Source organism: Symphodus melops, assembly GCF_947650265.1.
Source record: "Symphodus melops genome assembly, chromosome: 19".
In the NCBI taxonomy this organism is placed as follows: domain Eukaryota; kingdom Metazoa; phylum Chordata; class Actinopteri; order Labriformes; family Labridae; genus Symphodus; species Symphodus melops.
In genome coordinates, this window is record NC_136709.1 from 13,936,156 (window position 1) to 13,954,381 (window position 18,226).

The following is an 18,226-nucleotide window of genomic DNA, read 5'->3' on the forward strand; positions in this document are numbered from 1 at the left end:
ACTAAGCTTTTCTGAAAAAAGGAAAAAAGCCAGGTTTTGGCCAACCTGAATCCCAAGGGAGAAGGAGTTTCCTGGAACTATCTGATTTATTTATTTATTGTTACAGGCTCAAGGGATAAGGAGAAAAGTACATCAGGAAACAAAAGTGATTCTGAAACTTCCACGGTGGGATTTAAAGGAGGAATCTTAACATTGTTGCTGTTTTCTTAGCCTATGGGCTTTTTGTTCTTTTCTTTCATCTAATTTTTAGGATATGTGTTGCAGATAAGTTGGAAGTCAATGAAATCATATCTAAAAAAAGGCCTGCTGTATCTAAAAGTAACAGTATCCCATGGGAGGACTGTTTGTTATAAATTTAGTATCCAATAGCACAGTGTGTCATTTTTGATTGGCATATCTCCTGGCCACTGGTCATACATTGTGGAGTTATGGAGAGAGAGAGAGAGAGAGAGAGAGAGAGAGAGAGAGAGAGAGAAAGAGAGAGTGAGGGAGAGGAGAACAAGGAGTGAGAAAGTAAAGCAGGAAAGCTAAACAGAGAGAGTTTGACAGCTTCTAGCCTAAATAGAGAGTTGGATAAAGACAAAGTTGTAAAAAAAAAAAAAAAAAAAAAGGAACACAGTCAGAAGAAGAAACAAACTGCAGAAACTCAACTGACACAAGAAGACACTGACCTGATCCTCATCTTCCTGGCCATGTCTGACTGTGAGGGGCTACCTACCGGTAAGTGAAAACAGAGAGCATGACTGCTGTGCACATGTGCATGCGTGGAGATGCATAGCTGTGCTTACATACTTGTAAATTGTTTGGGTTTGGGTGTCTGCACATGTATGTTTGATGGATGAGGTCTTAACTTTCTGCTCGGACAGCTCACCCTGCAAGTATTCAGCTAAGAAGAGGAGCTGCTCATAGTTTGGGCCCTTATATGGTAACTTGTCGAGAATTCCCTCTGGTTTCATGAAAATAGTGCAGAATGGTTGCAAAATTCAAGAGTTTAAGGCAGTGATGTAGAGCGAAGAGAGGAAAAGAGAGTGGATGGACTGAGATAGAAAGGTACTTCTACTATTTCCTGGAAGAAAAATGGAAATACAACAATACTGCATGTTTTAAAGATGTGTTGTGTGCATGTGTGTGTGTGTCAGCTAAGCATTAAGTGAAGGGTCATTTCCCGTAAGTGCAGCTAAAGGCCTGTCTGACAGACTAACAGAAACAATTAGTTATAAATAGAAACCTTTCACTTGTCTTGTTCTCTCGCTCGCTCATGTTTCACTTTCTTACTTCTCTCTTCATCTGTCTTTTTTTCCCCATTTCTTTTATCTCCTGTTTTCTTTCCTCTTGCTGGACTCCCACCCACCAAGATTGTGGATATTGTGGGATTGACAGTTAACCACACCTCCCTTATCAACCATATCAAACTAGATGATAGACTTGCCAGGAAATTACATCAAAAGTAAACTGTTAAATATTCACTAACAGGAACAAGATGTTTGAACACTGCGCTGTGAGTCTTTCTCAAGCTGATTCCGCAGTTGATAAAATGACACAATGGCTGAATGTCCATTCTGCATTTTATACTGTTGGTAAACTCTTCATTTTACCTTTGTTATGTATCACTTCAAACGTATCGGTTCAGTAGTCAAAACATCACAAGTTATCAAAAGTTAAAAACATTTGAGTTCAACATCTTAGCATTTTTGTCAAGATTGTTAAAGGTGCACTCTGGACTTTTTGAAGAGAAATGTCAAGTTTTTTCTTTCAATAAAGTTTGTGTATTTCGTTCAGAAAATGTAACAGAATTATTTCACTTCTCCAACTTTCAAAATGTACTACCAAATCTCCATAGTGCACCATTATAAAAAAAAAACCTTTTCTTGTTTGACATTCTTAAGGTAGAGATCTTACACAGGATTTATCAACCCTGTCGAACTCTGAGAATGAAGTCGTGTGTGGGCACAGAGATGTGAGTGAAGGACACACAGGAGGATGTGTTGGAATGAAGATGTTATCTGATGGAAACTACAAAGGAAACAGCACTTGGAGAAATAAACAGTTGAGGAAAGTAGCTCATGACTTATGGAAGGTTTCAAGTTCAGCGCACTAATCGCTTTCCTTTGTATAATTAAGATCGCATTGTTGGCAAAAGAATATGAACTGCTGTTTTTATGAAGTCGTGTCAGGCATTCAAACTCTGCTCTGTTCTGGTGTTTTATATTTTTATAATGACTTTTTATTTTCCACAGAAGAGATTTTTTTACAGCAGAATTCTAATTTTTCCCATTTGATACTAACTTCAAAAAATGGCTTTGCATGTCTCAACATGCACGATACCCCCATGCTAAAGCAGCTTAGGAATTATTTCCATTTTTTAATACCTAAAATGTGCTCTGTTGAAATGGCCAAACAGTCAAGCCATTATTTTCAGTGTGTCATTTACCCCAGACTTGATGGCCTGAAAACCAACTTTTCACACTCCGTCAGTTCCTAACACACTGACTTCCATGAACAAGTGACCAGTTGAGCAGTTTAGTTTGGGTCCTGCAGGTGGCAGCGTATGCATATCTTACAATTGGAAGAACTCTATACAGAGATGGGTGGAAGAAAATCCATAACAAGTGGTGATTAGAGGGAGAGAGATATGAAAAGGGGGATTAGGGATACAAGAGGATAGAGAGACAAAAGTGGAGAAAATGAAGGATACCAAAAAAGAGAAGCGAGGAGGGAACAAAAGGGGGGTGGCAAAGAATAAGGGGTAACAAGGGTAGGAGTATGAGTCGTTGAGGAGCAAGGCGGTGGCTGTTTCACAGGAGATGTCTCTGGTGAAAAAGGAAAAACAACCGCATACTGTGTGCATTAACTTAGACTTTTCAGAGCATTAACTGGAGTTGACAAGTCTGTATATGATTGACAGCCATCAGCACCCAGAGCCGACAGCTTGTAATACAGATGCTGGGTGAGGAGATGTGTGTGAGTGTGTGTGTGCTAGAGTGTGTTCATAAATGTACATGAGAGATACAGATGACGTCATTGCCCTCTGACGTCAGCCCATCCATCTGTGCCCTGAACATGAGGACACACAGCTCCGCCGACAGTGAATCCTCTGTTTAACAAACTAGCTTCAAAAATATGGGTCATTCGTCACACCCTCACCTGCAGTTTGTGTGTGTATGTGAGACACGCAGGGAGGAGCATCCGAGCTACAACACATGCAAAAGAGTCCACTCCGCAGCAGACGCCAGATTTCCTCAGTGCAGTTTATTTTAGGCTGTATCGATCAGAGGGATGAGGTGCTCTGACTTTCAAAGGAACATTAGAGGAGAGTGCAGGGAAGAAGAAACCGTAGTGGATGCAAGAAAAGTAAAGTAAAGACTAACACGAAGGTAGAAATATTTTTAGTTGAAGGTTCTGCATGAGAAGCGAGTAAAAAGATAACACTGTGTGCTGGAGGGTAATGCATGCACATCCATGTTTGAATATAAGTGTGTGTGTGTGTGTGTGGGTTTGTACAGAGAGAAAGAGAAGAGTTCTTGGTTGTTCAGGAAATGGGGGGAAGGGTGTGTACATGGATGTTTCAGTGGCCAAGTCAGATGTGATTAATGTTGTCGTCGCTTGAGAGAACACAGCCCTGCACACTCTGCAACACAAACGTGAGTCCACATCACACACACCGAAGCACTATTAGACTTACATGAGGTGAATTTAGATTAATGAATGTCTTTATGGAGCTAAAGGGTTAATGCATTACAACGTCTCCCTCTCACCTGAAAGAGGATTTTTAATGGCCGTAAGAATCCTTCACATTAGTACATTTGCATGGACTTTAACCCACTAAATTTCACGAGTGCTTTTCGACTCCTGTGTCCAAGTTATTCCTCATTAACATATAGATTAGAGCCGTCTGTGTACTTTATATTCATTCTTCCCACTTCTACAGCATCATTAGTGTAAAGGCGAAGAGGTCAAGCAGAGTGGAAAGAGGCGGGAAGATCGTTTTTAAAGGTTGACACAGAAGCAATGAAGGCTCAGACATTACTGCATACACATGAACCATTATATGGTGCTAAATGTTATAGTCTTGTACAGAATAATAAAGTAGGTTCCTTCACTTGCTCACAACTGTGCATGTTGAAAATTTAATCTGGTATGCTAGTCTACTCCATCCTGGCATACCAAACCTCTTCCTCTGCCTGTTTTGCAGCTTCTTTCCCAAATTTCAGGGACGTTTTACTTCTTCACCAAAGGGTCTTAGAATAAGGGTTGATCAGCAACAATTCGTTTACTCACGATTTCGTAATTGAGTCGCTTTTTTGTGTACTGTCAAAAAAAAAAAAATCAATCAGCTGTCACAACCAACTCAGCAACATAAGTACAAAAAAAGAATAACATGGAAATCAAAAACGGTTGAATCTTTACATCACGCACACACGAAAACGGAGCGTTCTGAGAGAGCTGGTTTCTGCAGGGTCACAAACCTCTGGTGCTAGATTCATGTTACATTTTGGACAAAGCACAGCGCAGATGTTTCATTTAAACAACAGGGGACTGATTGAAAAGGTGAAAATGGTATAATATGTCCTCTTTAACTAACAGCAAGAACTCGAAGAGCATAGGATGTTAGGCTGTTACTCTGACACCTTTTGATGCTCAGGATTCAGAATCAGGAATTAGAGGAAGCTGTGATATGATAATTGTTGCTCTGAGTTTGTAATGTGTAATGTTTTATCATGTGTTTATTAAACATAACACAAAAGCATCAAGGTGTGACAAGCACTGGCTTTAACATACTGACTTACTTCCTGGCTTAAAAGTAATACAACCAATTCTTTAATAGTAGTATTGATTTTGTTCAGTCAAGATTAGATGTTGCCAGCTAAACTGCCGCAGGGAGAGACAGCATGCTATATTATATTTTTAAAAAGAGGTTTGGTGACCTATAAATCTGCAGTGCTTTTTCGTGTTTGACAGGGTGATAAATTCCACCACACAGAAAAAGACGAGCAGGAGTAGGACATGTAACGCTGCTCCACAGCCTGAGGATTAGAAGCTATTTACAGCCCAAAAGCAGATTCTCCTCTTCCACGCTCACGTGCCTTCTCTGCCTCTCATAAAGTCTATCTTAACATGGTGTACATAAAGACTTAACAGGGGTTAGGACTTTTCTCTCTTTAAACCACCGCCGTCATATACACTTTCAATTACCCTGAATCCATTCCTCTAAAAAGTTATCCATTGCTGATAAAGCACATCAGTTTACTCACATAATGCTGTAACGGTAAAAAGGAAGTGATCCAACTGCATGGCAGAATGGAGACATCTTTGCAATGCATTTTCGCGCTATAACTAATGAAAGTCGATAAATGTGGGTCTTTGTTGATTATACAGAGTATAGTAGATGATTTCTCTATGTATAATGCCATTAGAGACCATGACCAAAGACTGCACTAAAACACAAGTGGTGACCCAGTTTTTCCCTGAATCATAGCATCACCATTTGGCAATACTGATGCTTGCGTAGCTCACAACAGAGTACTGCAGTGTGTCGTTGACATTTCCTCTTATCCTGGAGCCTTTTTCTTTTTACCTATTGCAAAAATATAAACAAATCTGTATTTGTTAGTTATTTTCGTTTGGTGAGAATCATTTTCTGCTTTAGAGGACTTCCACTCCGCAGACGAATGGATGGTGGTTACGGAGGATTTACTTCATGAACAAATGTGAAATACTTTACTTTAGTCCAAGACAAATTTCCCCAAGGGGAAAATGAAGAAGCAAAAAAGTACAGTATGGTATCGTATTGAACTTTTAAAGCTATGAATAGCAAAAACTACAAGATGTGAACAATCAAAATGTTGTACTAATTGCTCCCAGAGTGAAAATACTAACGAATTATGTAAAAACTTCGACATAGTTGAATCTAGTAAATAAAATCGTATGGATGTTTTTATTTATTCATTTATTTATTGGATCCTTTTAAATCTGGTCACATATTTTTGGGACAATTTTCATTGGTCCATTTACCAAATACCTGCAAAATTACATTGCCCAGTGGAGGTTCAGAAAATGAGAAAAAATAAAAATAAATAAGGTGACAAACATGAAATAAACACATGTAAAACTTAGAACTTTAGCATTTATCTGGAGTGAAAGCTTCATAAACTCAGATTTTAGCAGGACAACTCAATAACTAAGATGGCAAACTGAGATATAGTTAACATCAGTAAACACATCATTCTTTTTGTTACGCTAACAAAATGAACATTATGCTTGACCTAAAGCTGCACAGATTCAAACAATGGCAGGATAACATTCACACTTAAGATGGCTAACATGATAAAACACCTACTACTTCTTACTTTATGTGAAGCAGAGCTGTGAATAAAATCACTCCCTCTTTGAAATTAGGTCACATTTATTCCTCATAATTCATGACGACAGAAACTTTAAACAGCTCTTCTTTATGCATTCTTTTTCATCTTTCAGGGTTTAATTAACACGAGAGCACGCCGTCCTCTGCTGGCCTGGCCTCTATGGGTGATCCAGGGAAATCAATAGCACACACTGATATGAGCTAACACACTGTCATGCCTTCAGAGCTGATCTTGGCTTTATCGACCAAAGCTTAAGGATTAAACATAAGTAGATAAAATATTGTGTTCATATTGCAAGAGTTTGGCCTTTGAGTGCCATAAAAAACATACAAACAGTAAAAACAAAAGAGGAACGTTTGTCCACAGGTGGCAAAACCTGACAGGAGCTTTACCAATCAGGGACTAAGAGCCTACAGCTGGCAGGTGGAGGCTACTTATAGGCTAGTGCTAAAAGTAGCTAATTGCTAACCGCAACATGCTCAAAATGAAAATTCTAATAGAATTTTTTTGCAGGCAAGTTGTTCAACTTTTACTATGTGAGATGGTAAGTTGCATGCTCATCTGTAGCATCACTAGCACAACATAAATATGCATTTATTCTGAGTGGCCTTTTGATTCACACTGAGAAGAATAGACAAACAATCAGAATGCATTCCCAAGGAATGTATTTATCCCGACTAAAATACAAATAATCTTTGCAAAAAGGCAAAATGAGCAAAAAGGAAGTCATAGATCGAGCTCTACACGATGCCACTCTCGGCCCTTGCAGCTCCTTCACTTAAAATAACTCTAACATCTGGTGACCAAACACATCAAATCACATTTAAGGAGAGTTAATTCTCAAATTGCCATGAGAGAACATTTCTTATCTCAGCTACCTAATCCCCCTTTCCACCTCCACCATACTTGGTGCCTGCCACTTATACCTCGTGCTTCTTTGCTGTAATATACAGTCTCTGTAGGTAAGACTGTCCATTTTTCAATTATACAACAGGTTTGAGTAAAGACAGCTGAACTTTTGAACTACATGTGAATGTTATCAACAAGAGAAATAAATGTGTAACAGTGTGTCATGGGGATGATATTTTAGCTCACTCTTCCTTGTTGGCTTATATTGAGTGACCTTTGCTACATGCTGCTACAGACAGTTCAGACACACATTCACCTCTCCTTTTTTTCTAAATGTAAGAAGAACACAAACAATCTTAGTTGTATGTTTGTCTTTGATAAATTTATGCAGCCTTATATCATGTTTGTCTTATTCTACTTTTTTCTTTGGTTAGGTGACAATGATATTTAAGCACCACTGGTACAACTTTGCTTTGTTTGACAACTTTCCCATCATCACGAACATACTTAATGATTTACTAGTTTGAGTATTATTATGTAGCTAAAACATTTCCTTCCAGATTTCTATGCATGCTTAAGATCTACTCCACATGAGCTGTGCAGCATGCCTCACTGTAAAAAAAAAAAAAAGACTTCAGCCTTTGTTTGAAATTCAGTGTTTGTAGAAAGACCCCAGTTTGGATTAACTCATGGTGTAAAGCACAAAAGAGCCCAATAATCAGGACAGCCTCACAGATGGTGGCTGGATCATAGCGAGGATTGACCTTGTTTCCACTTCAGATCTGGATTTGATTGTGTATAATCCTGGCCCAGTGACTGGCTGACTGATCATCTTTGGATAAAACTGATGTCAGCAAGTTTATGTTCTCTCTTAAGAAGGAAAAAGAAAAGAACAGCAACTCTGTTTGACTTTGACCTTCATGTGCCTCATGAGGGCCAGAGATGTAAAAACAACTGGCCTTGTGAAAAAGCTAAGAAGGCCAATGTATTAGTACTCCAAACACCTACACATTTCTAGATGTATTCCAATAAAATAACAGCTTGCACCCAGACCCTGAAGGCTGTGTATTAGTCTGAATCATTAAGCTGTCAATGATAGTGGACATATTTTTAAACTATTGATTATTGAAGTTAAATAATGAGTCAAGGAAAACCAAGACGATCTGTTTTCATAGCTGTTTTCACTGACCTTGTAGTTAGCCTGACCTACATACAAAAAGCTTTGATGTCTTTACGAGAACTTTGAATACAACAAATCACACTGAGTGAGCTGTGAGAGTCAATAAAACACTGTAGTTGCAAAACATCTTAAACAGTGAGCTGAAACTCACTGCTAATGCTCTGCTTTACTCAGGGACGCAACAGAATTAAGGCTTAAATAACACTTAGTTGTACTTTTCTAAAACATTGACAATAGGTTCCTTAAAGAAAATAGAAGTCATTTTCCATTGTTAACTTCAACTTGAAAGTAAATCAGTGAAAGGAAGAAGCTCCAAGATGTAGGCCGCGCATTTTCAGCATTTGTTTGTATAAATGAGTTATCCTCTCACTCTGCACAGCACCATCCTGTTTAGATTTTAAGTCCGTGTGTGTGTGTGTGTGTGCGTGTGTGTGTGTGTGTGTGTGCGTGTGCGTGTGTGTGTGTGTGTGTGCGTGTGCGTGTGTGTGTGTGTGTGTGTGTGTGTGTGTGTGTGTGTGTGTGTGTGTGTGTGTGTGTGTGTGTGTGTGTGTGTGTGTGTGTGTGTGTGTGTGTGTGTGTGTGTGTGTGTGTGTGTGTGTGTGTGTGTGTTTATGCACCCTCTGGACTCACTGATGAATGGTGGGAGGGTGGGGAGTTCAAAAGGATAAGTGTAGATGGGAGGGGTGGAGGAGCAGCTCCACCACCTGCCACCCGTGGGGTTGTGTGTAGGTGGGGTTTAGGGACCCATGGGGAAGGGATTTTGGAGGGAATGTACTCCAGTTTTAGTTGCTCCTCAGACCTGTCCCTAATCTCGACCCCAAATCTGACCCAGAATGAGATTTGACAATAATCTGACCCCCCCCTTTAGACATAACACGAGTGTGACCTGCATGCTGCAGAATCAAAACACAAAGGATGTTTACAGGGTGTGTTGCTTGCATGAAATTCCTCTCTGTATCTGGATCAAAACACGCAGTGGCTTTTTGATTGTTAAAACCTCTAAAACCGAACCCATTTACAAAGAATGTTTTTATTTATTTATTTGAAATAATGTATATAATGGCTGCATACATTCTTAATAAATGCAAATATCCTACCGCATTTCTCATCACTCTTATGTAAGAGCATTTTCTGTGGCTGCAGACATCGAGCTTTAAAAATGGTGCTAAGGTCGACACTGAACCGCCGTGTCTCTGTGTTTTTAAATGTAATGTCCTCCTGACGCTTCATAACAACTATTGCAGTGTGTAAATACAACATGAGTCTACAAAAAGCACCTTGTCTTCTCCAGTAATCCTGTCTTCTTCCTGGGCTTTGGTGGCTTGATTCTGTTGTGTAATAAGTGAAGCAGAGTGCAGTGTTTTCCTGAGGGAGAGGAGAAGCTCTGAGGTCAACAAGAATAAGGCCTGAACCATGAAACTTATCATCCGTTCCACAGCGCTTCACTGCATCCCTTTCATGCTGCTACAGAAGGTCAAATTTAGCCGGGGACACCTTTGAACCAGGAGGGATTGTGGGTATTTTGAGAGATACCAGCACAGAGCGTGCAGATTATATCGCACCTGCTGTGCTGCTTTAAAAACAGCGAGAGAAACAAATCTTTTCATGGTGCTTTTGTCAGCTCCGTCTTGTGATCTCAACACGAAAAGGGAGAAGATTTCAGTCGTGAATATAGGCCAAAGACTGTCTTCTTTGGCTGCTTATTTTCCCCTGCTAGCTTGAACTATAAATAATGCAAAGACACCCCCCCCCTTCTTGAACATACAAAACCCTCAGGTTTTTGTAGGGTATCCCCTTTTTCTTGCATGGAACCCCCCCCCCCCCCCCTGTTCACTTTTTAATTTGCTCCATCTCTTTCTTTTCCCCCTCCCCCTCCCCTCTTTTCTCAATTCCCCCTCTCGTCTCCCTTTCATTTGCTTCCCCTCTCGGCCTTGTTTAAAGATCTCTTGCTCTCAGTGCAGGCTGCAGAGTGGCAGATAAGACGCACAGAGGACAGAAGGATAATCATGTTTAGTTGAAGGAGTGATGCCCGGCCAGCGTTCTGTGTGTCTGTAGGAGAGTGTGTGATGCTGGTTTGTTATTGTGTCCCAGTATGACTCTGCACCATGTATCGAAGACTGTCTGACTGTGTGTGCAAAAACAGGAGAATACTCTATTAGGCTAAATAGAAAGAAGTTCTGTTTTCTTTATTAGTTTATTAATTAGTCCTTTTTTTCCTCACACATTTTTGCTTCTCCTTTCTCTCCTCTTACATTTTCCTTCCTTTCCGCCATCGCTTCCCCCTTCTTGTTTCCTCTTCTTTCTCTACCTTTCTTTCATAATTTCCCCTCTCTCAGCTTGGCTATACCCCTTTCTTTCTTTACTTGTACTTGTGTCTGCTTCATTCTCGCCTGCCCCTTTCCTGTCTCCCTTTCCTCTTTCCTTTTTCCTCATATCATCCTTCCTTGTCCTCGTCTTTCTTTTACTTTCCTTTCCCTCCTTCCTATTGTCTTGGCCCCTAAAGTCTTCTCCTACACTTGTCTATACCATTTCTTTCTTCCTCCCCATGCATGTTTCCTCTTCTACCTTACCTTTCCTCTCTTTCTCCCTCCTCTCCTCTGCTTATCCTCCTCTCTGTCCCTCCCTTCTCTCCACCTCCTCTTCTCTCCTGTCCTATATTCTACTTCCCTTTTTTACTTAGGCGAACCCCCCCCCCCCCCCCACACACACACACACACACTCACACTTCTCTTGTCCCTGTCTTCCCTCTTTTATTCTGCCCTTCCTTTCATCCTCTCTTCCTCACTCCTCTGCCATCATGACAGAGGAGGAGGATCTTTCCTGTAGGCCCAGCCCCCCCTGCGCTCTGACTCGTCCACTCAGTGTGACAGGGGAAGGCTGGGCTGTCCCGAGCTTTATCTAAACTCTCACACACACACACAGAGCCCCTGACACACACACACACACACACACATAAACACACGCAGAGCCTTCCTTCGCTCAGCTCAAGCCCTCTTAAAGCTGTTTTTCTGCTGGAGATCAGCGCTACCTAACGACACACAGCTGCTTCTCCCGGAGACAGAAGGACAAGAGGAGGGAGGAGAGAGCGAGGACAGAGGAAAACAAGCAGCAGCCTCTTAACTTCTGTGTCTCTGCTGCAGCTCCTTCTTCTGCATATACTGCTTTCTGCTCTAGTTCAGGACTTTTTTTTAATTTTTTTTAAAGAAGAGGTTGGAGGTTGGAGCCATAATCGGAGTGAATGGGTTGCCATGGTTATTCACCCAGGGAGCTTGACCCGTGCTGAGTGAATGGAGGGAGCGCCAAGTGAGCGATAAACTAACGGAGGGGAGTCACCAGAGAGAGAGAGGGAGAGAGAGAGAGAAAGAGAGGAAGAGGAGTGGTGGATAACAGAGGAGCAGAGCAGAGGTTGAGAATGGAGGACGGCTTTTCCAGCTACAGCAGCCTGTATGACACCTCATCACTGCTACAGTTCTGCAACGGTAACACCAACTATACTCTTCCTCCTCCCCCCCCATCCCTCCTGCTGCATGTTGTTTCTGTGGGTTTGACATGTCACCAGCTGACTGGCTAAACTTGACTCCAAGTAGAGATGTGTGTCTCTGTGCTTTGCTTGTCTCTGACTGACAAGCTATTTTAGCTTCAGTAAAGAAAAGGGTCATATTTTAAGTTGTAGTACATGAGAGAGACTGAACTGTGCAGATATTGAGGCAGAAAACTTTGCAATTGACAGGGGACATTTCCAGGGGAAAAAACCCACTGAAGATTTAAAGGAAACACCCAGAACCCAAGTCTGATTCCCTTATTTTCCCCCCAACCTGGCAGACATGATTTCTACCCGCTGACTATCTCACTGTCAAAAGCTTATTGGCTGGTTTATAGTGTTTTTAGTTCTACTTAAAGAGAGAATTGAATTTGTACACATACTTATTAAAACAGAAACAAAAATGAAAGAAACGCCCTTGAGTCAGTGTAAATATAGTGATAAAGTGTTATCTTTGTTACTGCATATTTCCCCTCATTTCATAACTTGGCAGATGTATCCCCAGACAACAGATAAGAAAACATGGATATTTATTGATTAAAAAAAAAAGTCCAGTGGGTTGAAGGATATGTCCTGGAATCAAGGCTGGAAAATGTTAATCTTTTACGTTACAGTGCATGATGTTTTCCTCCTTTGAAACTTGGCACATTAAACGAGAACATACAGTATGTGATCATAAACATATTGACAGAGGGTATTTACAGAAAAAAAATCGTCTCAACAGTGGATGTGAGCCAGCAGCCATCAGGAGAGCCAATAAACAAAGACAGGGAGTTGAAGAGGAGCAGTGGTGAGCTCACAGCGATGCCCTGATTACTGTGGTTCTGCTTGATGTGATGGGGGGCTCTGTTATGAATATATTTCCCTCCTGTTGGCAGAATGAGACAGAACAGGACAGACACAACTGCTCATGTTGCCTGCTGCACTAATGTCATTTATTCGCTTGCAGAGGGAGAAACAGTACTTAGGGCAGTTATGGGTGGGAGAGAGAGGGTGACTCAGGGAAGAAGGAAAGCAGCGTGACACATCAGTATGACATCAGTTTGGGATCGATTTTGAAAAAGCTCTACTTTCTTTCATTTTATCTTAAAACATTTATTGTGTGTACGTTTTATTTTAGAAATACAAAAACTACTCAGTTGTACACAGAAAAAGTGATTTTTATCATAGACAGTGAGCACCATATTTGAAACGAGACTAGTATGTTGCTCACTCTCTGCACACTAACAAAATACAGTTAGTGAGCCCCCAGCACAAAGGGGATTATCCCCAACACAATAACCAGTGTCTCCAATAGAGACCGCCACTGTAGTAGAGGGAATTTAAAACAGGCTGCAGTGCTGATATGAGCACATTCAGGGAACCCCAAAACGAGTAATACAATAGTTTCCCTTTTTGTTTTCAGAGGACATCTAACATTTTTTTGTCTCCTTTGCAGTTGAAGTGACCATGTGGTTAGCGAGTATGATTGTTGAAGCGTGGAGTAAAGGGTAATTGCCAACGGTGGATAATGAAAAAATCTATAATTTTTACTGCGCTGTGTAAGCAGTCAATGAGATGAGGGAATACGGATGTCCATCAGAGCAAATCCTGGAAGTAAGATTACAAAGCGGTGTCTCCCACCCTGAATACTGGATGCCGGGTCTATTTTCATGAATCACTGATGAGAGGAATCTAGTTAAGAGCTTTTTTTTTTTTTTTTTTATCCCTTATGGACTTCCTTCATTACATTGAAAGTAGCTGCAAAGACAGAGATGCAGACAAAGAGAAACAGAGTTGCAGAAGGTTATGTTGAGATAGATCACTAAGAATGGAGATGTATCGTTTAAGTTAACATATTCACTGTAAATATTCCAACATCCCGGGCAAAGATGGCTTCCTTTGGTGCCTCAGGTCAATAAATAACGAACTGAAGATGCAACATTCATTCATTTTTGACGGCATGTTGTGTGAAATCAAGGTTAGGAATCAGATTGTATCAGGTTTTACAAATACATCCAAGTGATCAGTGCTGATTTCACAACACTCTGTCTCTGAAGACACGAGAGGAGATCTTTCTACATTTTACGTCATGTGCTATATCTCGGGCTTATATGAGCTACAAGCAGGAAATATTTCCACGTTTCTGCTCGAGTGTAGGGTTCCTGTGGGATGAGCAAAGTGCTGACAGTGCCAACGAAAACAGTTGAGGTGAGTCTGTCAGACTGACCTGAAAAACCGGTGTAGCTGTTGATGTGCAATGTCAGAAAAAAAGACAAAAAAAAATCTCACAAATTACAGAGCAAGGGCAAGGACAGCATGTCAGTGCTGGAGAACACGTGTTGCCCCTGGGCCTCAGAGGTTTGTGAAGACGTTGAGTGTCAGAGCAAACAGAGACAGTCATAGGCAGCAGCTAGCAGAGTCTCAAGCTTCTCCTGAAACGTTTGTGAGGGAGAGCAGTTGGTTGTTTGCATCAATCACAGACTGTTAAATCAAGATTTGAGGATGCCAACATGGTGGAGACATTTTGTCGCAGCAAATGGAGAAAAGAAGTAGTGAATTGTCTGCCGACCTCATTCAATAGTGCAAATGATCGTAATCAGAAGATGTCGCTTTACCAATAACTTTTGTTGTTTGGTTGTTTGGTTATGTTGTTTAGGTTAAAGGATCAAGGCTCGTCCAGTCTACATTTAGTAAGCTTGTGATTACACACTTTAATACATGTTGCCCTGTCATGGCTGGCACCCAGGAATAGATACTTTAACTTTTCTTACCCTGCAAGGTTGTTTGTAATCCTTTCCAATGTCATGTTTCGTCTCTGAGAGAGGCTGATGAAGTAAGACATGAAGCTCTTGGGCTGTTGCCAGAGATCTCCAAACTTAGGTCGTCCTGCTTTCTTTCTCTATTTCCTTCACAAGACAAAGAACTAAAAATAAACCTAATGGATTCGAGGTAAATAGGCCTTGTTCCTTGTTCTAACAGACTGCATGATTAGGTGAGCCTTAATTAAGATGTGTGTGTTTCAGTCTATGACATAGGGCTCACACATTTGTAGGACCAGAGTGTTTGTGTGTGTTTGTGTGTGTTATCCTGTAGGCAAAGTGATATTACAATGCTTTCCAGCTGCCCACTCTAAGCAAAAGTAAATGATGTCATTCATAGCCTCTCTCTCTCTCTCTCTCTCTCTCTCTCTCTCTCTCTCTCTGTCTCTCTGTCTCTCTCTCTCTCTCTCTCTCTGTTTCTGGGCCTGTGTGTTGTGGATCATCCAACCAAACTAATGTTCAGAGACGAGGTCAGCTAAACTGCAGGCACACGCGGAGGCTGCATGCATAGTCCTCAGGAGGTCGCAGCTACAGTAGCTCATCAGGCTAACTGAAAATTAGCCTCATTACACCCTCTGACACGCGCGCGCACACAAACTGATTACAGCTGATAGAGGAAGAGGATCCGTTAGAGGAGCTCTTGTTATCCAGATCAAATCAATAAAAACACATTTGCAGTGTCTTGGTCCTGGAGAAGAGGACAGTTTAGAATGAATTAGTCTGTGTAGTGCTCCTTGTAACAAGATTGCTTTGGGTTTTATAGAATTAGATGTTGTTCCTTTATTAACATTTATTGACCTCACATCTACCGGCTTTCTTTAATTTTATGTAAGGAAACTTTAAAGGACCGTCCTGTGTGTTTTTCTTACTTTGCCTTCTGTGGAGTTACCACCAACTATTATACAGATCCTATCGTAGCTTTCATTTCTAAATGGTTTCCATCCGTTTAACTTGTGTTAACAAATCAACTTACAGAGGATTTCCCTGCCCAAAAGCAACATTATTGGATTCATAAATTATGTATTGATGTATTCAAATATATTTTCGTAGTCCATTTTGCCTGGACTGGTTTTGATTACTCTATCAGTTATTTCATAATTTGTAAAATGACAAAAAGTAGAAAGACAGTCTTAAAGTTGAAGGACCAAAAGATTGAATCCCAAAAGTATCAGTCTAAAAAGTCAACTCAGCCCTCTAACTATTGGATATACTATTCCTGTGACGCTATGAGATGTGTCCAATTCTTTAGTGTATGATCAAAACCTTGCTAAACTAAAGCAGGTTCATATCACACAGTGGAGTTTGGAAGCAGGATGAAAAATCTAAAGCTCTTATTGGCTCTAATTATGTGTGCTATGCCAAATATGTGGTCCAAATGTGCATAATCATGATTGCTTATATAAGAGAAAGCAATCCTTTGTTCGTTTTCTCCTAAAGCTCCCATAGCTCTCCATGTTTTACTACCTAAATCTGTTAATAAGTAAATCCGACTCACTTTCAGCGCTGTACTGTTCATGATCATCACAAAGCATGCAGTTATACAATCAAATCTTTTATGCCTTAATTCGTCAAAGAGATTAGTTCTTTGACCTTTCTCAATAATGATGTCGGCTGAGATTTGAATAACTCTAACTAACTAACTTTTTTTATTTATTTATTTTTAAACCTTTGTGCCTCATACTTGGCACTGTGCACCCACGGGTTCCTTGGCACGACCCTCACCATACTGCAGTGGCTGAAAACCACTGCGGCACTAGAACATGTTAGCAATGAAAGAAGATACAGAGAATTGGACAGAATTAAATGCAAAGTGCCAGATAAAAAAAAATAGGGGGGAAGTTTGAGTCAGCTGTAGTACAGATGGATAGGACAGACGTGCAGGAGGAGAGAGGTGGATGTTAAGTACAGTAAGACGTATAGGCTCGTTGGATGTCTTTGATTCACAGCGGAGATGACACGACTCCATCCAGTCTACTCTCCATCTTGGCTCAGCATCTATAGGTATCTTCTGTCCAAACCCTGATTCATGATGGCACGTGTGGAGGGATTAGGATTAAAGCTCACGTTACTGAGCACAGTAGCCAAGGAAGGAAGGATGCCAGGGAGGGAGAGACGAGACTTAGCGTGACTTGTATTTTGACTTAGGTAGCTTAGACGCCATAGAATAATTTTTATTAAATATGTATTGACAATGTTTTTCCTTGGGGTTAAATTGCTTAGTTGACTGACTTTGAGATGAAAGACTTTCTACTAATCCTACTACTGCTATTAGGTGAGCCTGGAGAACACTTGTTTAAAACAGCACAAAATATTAATTATGGACATAAATGGACAAATAGTGAAAAAATGAGAAACAAGAAATTATGTTTCTCCGAACCTGTAACATGTTTCACAGCAGCAGATTAATAAATATCGATCTGAATGGAAGCTCATCCACTGCTGCTGATTCATTTAAAGGCTCACATTGATTTCCAATTGCAGTGTCAGTAAGAGCACACACCATTCTCTGTTTTTTTTTAATCATCATCCCGTCCCTCTCAGTTGTTGCTGGACTTCTTTAGTTCTTATCACTCCTTCTCCTTCCTCTCTCTCCCTCTCCTCCTCGCTCTCCTTCTCTCAGTTTTCACTTCACCCATCATCCTCTGCTGCACTCTCCCACGCTCTTTGTTTGATCTTCTGCGGGTACAACAGTATGAGCTCAAAGTGCTTTTTTTTCTTCTCTCCAGACAGACAGATACTGAGTCTGGCTGTTTTGCTCTTCTGTAGTCTCGAGTCAGGCTTTTTCTTTTTCTTCCTCCCCCACTGTACTGCTAAGGATTCACCCTGCCCTTTCTCTTTTATGTTTTTAGAATAGAGAACTGTCAGATACAAACAGTTAAAGTGTTGGCGCATTAAATATGAACATGTTACGAGTTCTCCGAGTGTTGAATGTTTTTATGTATTGCTGCAGCTCATTGGAATAAAGTTTGGATGTCGGGTTTCTTCTCACAAAAGCAAAAGCAACCTTCTTGCAGTTTGAGCAAAATGTTGCATTTTGAATACATTGCTTCTAGAATATTATGCTTTTTTTGTTTTAAGTAAAATAGTAAAATGAATGACAAAGACAGTAACCATATTCTGCCTTTGATAAGGCAGAGGTACTCTCTTCCTTTTTCTGCAGAAATTTAACCAAAAATGATTAATTGCACAGTTTGAACGTCTGCATTCACTCAGAAGTATTTTGTCCTCTTGGCTACACAGCTTTTTGTTTATTCCTGGAGTGGTTATCTCTAATATTTTGTGTTTTATTCAGACACAAGGTCAGAGCCAGTGTGCTCATGGACACAGCCTTTTGGTAAGCCAGCGGGTAGGGATGCCATTTGTTGTCGAGAGTATTTCTCTCTCTCTCTCTTTGTTTCTCTCTCTCTCTCTCTCTCTCTCTCTCTCTCTCTCTCTCTCTCTCTCTCTCTCTCTCTCTCTCTCTCTCTCTCTCTCTCTCTCTCTCTCTTTCTCT

The 18,226-nt window shown here is 40.7% G+C and overlaps 1 protein-coding gene across 10 annotated transcripts in view; it reads left to right on the forward strand.

Annotated features, from left to right (window-relative positions):
• The first annotated feature begins 500 nt into the window (after positions 1-500).
• Positions 501-18,226, forward strand: part of eml1 (EMAP like 1) — a 41,014-nt gene continuing 23,288 nt past the window's right edge. For 2 of the 10 annotated variants that reach the window (XM_079370152.1, XM_079370156.1), the window contains exon 1: positions 11,200-11,870. In XM_079370152.1, coding sequence (XP_079226278.1) covers positions 11,804-11,870 — 67 coding nt within the window. In that variant the 5' untranslated portion in view covers positions 11,200-11,803. Of the gene's footprint in view, positions 721-11,197; positions 11,871-18,226 lie in introns of those variants that run through there. The other 8 variants (XM_079370157.1, XM_079370155.1, XM_079370149.1 and 5 more) reach the window with 6 other exon arrangements.